At 35.5% G+C, this 5,176-nt stretch overlaps 1 protein-coding gene across 1 annotated transcript; it reads right to left on the bottom strand.

The window, feature by feature from the left end:
- Positions 1 to 3,415: 3,415 nt before the first annotated feature.
- Positions 3,416 to 4,146, bottom strand: LOC141816600 (serine/threonine-protein phosphatase PP2A-1 catalytic subunit-like). Its single transcript, XM_074704355.1, has 2 exons — positions 3,689 to 4,146; positions 3,416 to 3,534 (listed from the first exon to the last, which is right to left on the bottom strand). The coding sequence occupies exons 1-2, from the start codon at positions 3,939 to 3,941 to the stop codon at positions 3,416 to 3,418; spliced, it is 372 nt and encodes a 123-aa protein (XP_074560456.1). The 5' UTR covers positions 3,942 to 4,146.
- Positions 4,147 to 5,176: the final 1,030 nt, after the last annotated feature.

Below are 5,176 nucleotides of genomic sequence, written 5' to 3'. Positions count from 1 at the left end.
ATGTGAATAAGGTACTATGAACAAAGGAACACCATTTTAAACCTCAAATCATTTCTGACATTGTTTCATACACGTGAAAGATTGTCATCTTTTCAGTTCCCACAACAGGCATTCAATTAGCCATCTCAACAGAATGTAGTCAACCTTTATTTTATTCTCTGAAACAAACCTTACCACATCACAGTATTTACATAGCAATTAGTATTGCTTGATGTATAGTGTATATGTCATGGCAGTAAAACCCTTTTGCTGAATCTAAAACAATTGGATCATCTCATCAAATAAAAATGATGATCACAAGGTTCAGTTGTACCAAATTTATGTAGATAACATGCTTAGCAGAAAATGGATGTATAAAAGTACAACAAGCCAACAACCATATTAAGTGAAACTAAATCAACTATAAGCCCGTCATGATGTTAATAATCAATGTGAGTAAAAATCCTGCTGTAATGAATCATTTAGCTGATGGTAACAATAATTTCATGTTTGTGAAATAGTTATAACTCAAAATATGTTAAAATTGGTTAATGTATACACTCTTATACCAAACCATAAATGAAGTTCAGAAAACATAATCAGTGTAAAACAATCAACTCAGAAAGGATCTATTTAATGTAATGCTATGAGAACAGATAATTTGCTTCTTTGATAGAAGTAAACGCTATCAATTCTTCCAAACAATTGGACATTATGGAAAACATCAAGATCACAAGCTGTTAATTACATCCAGTTGGAAAGGAATTGCACTTCAAGTCATGTATGTGAGATTGACAAACATTGAATTAACTACAACCATCAGAGCAAACATTTTACATATTAAAATAGTTAAAAGAAATTTATCATTATTTCTAACATTAAAGCTAGCATCTCCTTGAGCCTAAAAGCCTTGAATTTACTATTGCCTAAACTGATGCAGAAGCAAATAAATGAGGCAATCAAAACCCTGTCAGATGCCTTAACAAATCATGAAACCTATAATAAAAATATTCATCCTGTTTAGGAAACCAGTCAAAGTCAAAATAGCTAACTTGAGAAAACACTACCTATACCATATGTTCCTAAACAACACGATTTTGATAAAAATTAAGACGAGGTGGGCAAGTTTTGTTAACATGAACTTTTATTTATTTTCTACTTATATCATTCAGCATGTGAGCGCAAATATTTTACATATTTAGATAGTTAATGATTTATTAAAATAATTAAAGAAATTTGACATTTATAGCTAGAAAACTTTAGAAGGATAGAAGTATGCTTTACCAAATTATATATAGCGAAAATGAAAAAACAGCAACAGGGAGGAACAATAAACTGATTAAAAATTCTTATGTTCATGCTTTGCTGTCATCGTTGGTACATGCCCTCACATGTATGTTTATGCATCATAAACATCTGTGCCAAAATTTGGGATCAGACGACTTCACTTGCATATACAGCTACAGATGCAAGAACAATTAGAAAAAAAATGATAGATCATAGTCAAAAGCACCAAATTCCTATTAGAAATGTCAAGATTCCGACAGACCAACCATTTTTTCATTTAACCCAAGTTAACATCTTCTATGCAATACAAGCCCAGTCATATGACTTAGTGAAAATCCAATCCAATAAAACAGGATAGGGTCAGGATAAAGAGATTTCTTTATCTATGATCAATTATATTTATTTAAATATGAATAGAATGGCAATAAAATGAATAAAATAACTAGTAAATCAAATAAAGATTTATGTTCGATCACCACAAACAAAAAATTTAAATAAATCAGAAATTTTGATAAAATAAGAGATAGACAAATTTATTCAATCAATAAAGGATAAACAAGATTAGTCTCTTGTTTGCTGCTGGATTCCTATAACAATAAAATGTAAAATTTAGTATGAATATAACACGAAAAGGACAAAATATAGATAATAAAATTGTAGGTAAATAATTGGCAATGTTCCACTAACTAATCCATTATTCTTCATATCTTTATTGTCCACGTGATAAACATTGGTAACTGCTACTTTTAGGTAATAACCAAGGTTTACAATATCCTTTATTCTAGGGTTTCAATGCCTGAGAATGAGGTGTTCCATTACCGACCAACATAGCATGTGTTGATACAGTTGGCACCAATCAAAAGGAAGGGAATGAAGTGAAAGATGCAAACAAGGAAGAAGGGAGAGAACTGAAAAAGAAGAGGAAGGACACTTATTATTGTTCCATTGGTGCCTAAGAGGAAAAGGAGAAGAATTCAGTCTTCTCTCTTGAATTGTCTCGCTGGTGCTATTGTTCTGAAGAGGAAGAAAAGGATCTCCAGAGATGGTACCTCAGTGGTTCCACTATTTATAGTTGTATCAATTAGGTAACATTTCAGAACAATTCCAAACATTATAAACCATGGTAATAATTTGTCACTTGGTTAACCCTCACAATGTCTAAAAGGTTCATTTGTATCCAATAATCATTATATCGTCAGTCTCTTTTATCGATTGTTTTTAAAGTATAACACAAAGTTGTTCATGTGACCACATGTGCAGCAACAAACCATACAGTGTTCATTGATGGCTGCACAAAGATTATGAAAATTCAATTGATCCCTATTCTGTTAAATTCTAAGAAATGTTCAAGTTAACATAAGATTTGACTAAATAGTTTCTCAAAATAGACAAACTGAAAATATAATCAATGCATTGATTAGGTCAAAGTGCCAACTTTTATTTATTTGGAATACATTCATTGGATAACATGCATAATTAAGTGTTATGTGCTTTGGTAATATCAATTGCTTAAATTCATTAAAAAAATGTGCAGAAATATAGCTAAGATGACTAATTTAATTATAAAATGAAAAATATTTGTTTTGGTTAGATTGATTGATTGGATTTGATATAAACATTGTAATTGCAAATTCATTTTGTTCACATACGAAGTTATACATTATTCTCAACGTAATTAATGTTCTTTTTGACAAAAAAATATAGAGCGCATATGCATCACAATGTGCTAGCCAGTGCCCTAAGCATATTTTGCATGCATATGCTTTAAACAATGCTTTCATCCTTAAAAAACTTAAATCGACATGAATTAACAAGATGCAAGATGTTCACGACAGAATTATATAATTGTATACCTCTCTGGTATTAGTAATCAAGTTCCTTGGTGGAGAGAACCTATGGAAAATTCTGAGCAAGAATCACATAAGACACACCAAATCATGAGAAACAAGTAAATAATCAAATAATGTGAAAAATTAATTCACCAATTGTCTGCAACACTTGAAGATAGCGTCAAGATCACAGTTAACTAAAATAATGGATTAATTTTCTGAACAACAAACAAATTTCATACATTTAAGATAGACTATACAAACTAAAATTTAATCAACTTAAATATCAGTAGATACAGACGAACTTTGAAGGCAGATACTTACACTTGTGTTATTTGCCTGCTCTCATGATTTCCTCTAAGAATCGTGATCCTATCTCTGTAACGAACTTTCAAGGCAACTAAAAGTGAGACAGTTTCCACGGAATAGTAACCACGATCTGCAACAAGAATTTTAGGATGAAGGAAATACCAAAGATGAAAGTTAAAAACAATTTCGAACTGATCCATAAAGCCTGCCATCAATTGACAACCAGGAGGATAATAATGCCCCTTTTTTCCAAGTAGACGGTCTCCGGTCCAAACAAAACTGACCTACATAGTCCCCCATGAATAGGTAATTCGTATCGGGTGCCTCGCCACCAATTCGGAACAGCTCGATGAGATCGTAAAACTGCCCGTGGATGTCCCCACACACTGTGACGGGGCACTTCACCGACTGCACATTCCACTCCTCCACGAGGACCGCCCGAGCCTGCTCGCAGAGAGCCTTCACCTCCGCCTCCGGCAAGAACTTGCATTGCCTCAGATGCTCGATCTGACGGTCAAGATCCGCGTAGGACGGCATCGCAGTTGACGAAAAAGCCCTCTTCGCGCCCCTCCGATCCGCAAACGGTGATCGACCAGACGGAGATAGTCGAGGTAAGGGCGGGAGAGGAGGCGACTAGGCGGATCAAGGCATCGAAGTTGGAGATCGGGGATTCGCGACGAGGGGTAGGGTTAGGGTCGGGAGGAGAGACGAGACGACTGGGACACGGAGTTGATCTGGTCGCCTGTCAACGGGTCGTGGCTGGGCAGCTGGGCTGCCCCTCCGCTTCGGCCCGCTTTTATTGGATTCGTATTCGGCCATGAACGTCTCCAAATGTGCAGGGCACGGTCTGAGCCCGGTCCGGTTTAAACTTGCTGGTCCAAAATGACAGGGAGGGGGAATATTAAAATTGACGTAACTTAATCACAATTTTGGTTTAGTTATTAGTTTCCTTTAAGCATGATTTGTAAATGGAGACATATTTTGTAATGACTTATTGAAAAATCATTACTACCTAGTAGTAGAGATCAAAAAAATCGAAAAGCTGTGAGGAGGTAAATCGAAAAGTTGCAGTTAATCATGACGGAGAAGGGCATTGCTTCGACTTCGTCGGAATTCGACTATTATCTATTTCGACAATTTTGTTCCGTCATAACTAAATCATTACCACCTAGGAGTAGAGACCGGTGATTCTCAGAATGCCTCCGAGAGAAGGAAGAAATTCAAAGGGGGTCGATACTCTTAGCAAGATGCACATGACGTCGTCTCACCCTGAGTTATCGAGTCAATATAAGCTGGTCTGACTTTCTAACATGTCGATCTCCTAACTTCTTTGGCCTGCCAACTTGCCGAACAGTTCGACCTCCTGAGTTGCCGACTTGCTACTGATCCAATCTCTTGGCATGTGAAGAGACATGATAGTTATTATAATGCAAAGGGATGACTAATAAAGATGTGCATCTTTTGAATTTCTCTCTATAAAATATATCCTTTGATTTTCTCTCCCTATATATAAGGTAAAAGGAACTCTCTCTTTAAGAAATTTTTACTCCCTTGTTTATTATTTTTTCATTTGATTCCATTATTTGGACCTCCGTGATAACTTAAGACATCGGAGGAACCTTATCGAGGTAACTTCCGTTGAGCCTTTTAACATGTGTTATTTCTCTTAGAATCGATTACGTCACAAGGAGAAAGCTTCGATATCATCACTCTTTTAAGGTGAATTTCTACTGTCGCATCAAAATCGTGAGATTTCTACCGCCGCATCAAGG

The sequence above is a fragment of the Curcuma longa genome, unplaced genomic scaffold (assembly GCF_044706935.1).
Source record: "Curcuma longa cultivar G26 ecotype Majalengka, Jawa Barat unplaced genomic scaffold, ITB_CL_G26_1.1 contig_17359, whole genome shotgun sequence".
NCBI classification, from domain to species: domain Eukaryota; kingdom Viridiplantae; phylum Streptophyta; class Magnoliopsida; order Zingiberales; family Zingiberaceae; genus Curcuma; species Curcuma longa.
The sequence above is the reverse complement of the archived record's forward strand: the minus strand, read 5'-3'. Positions and strand labels throughout refer to the sequence as shown.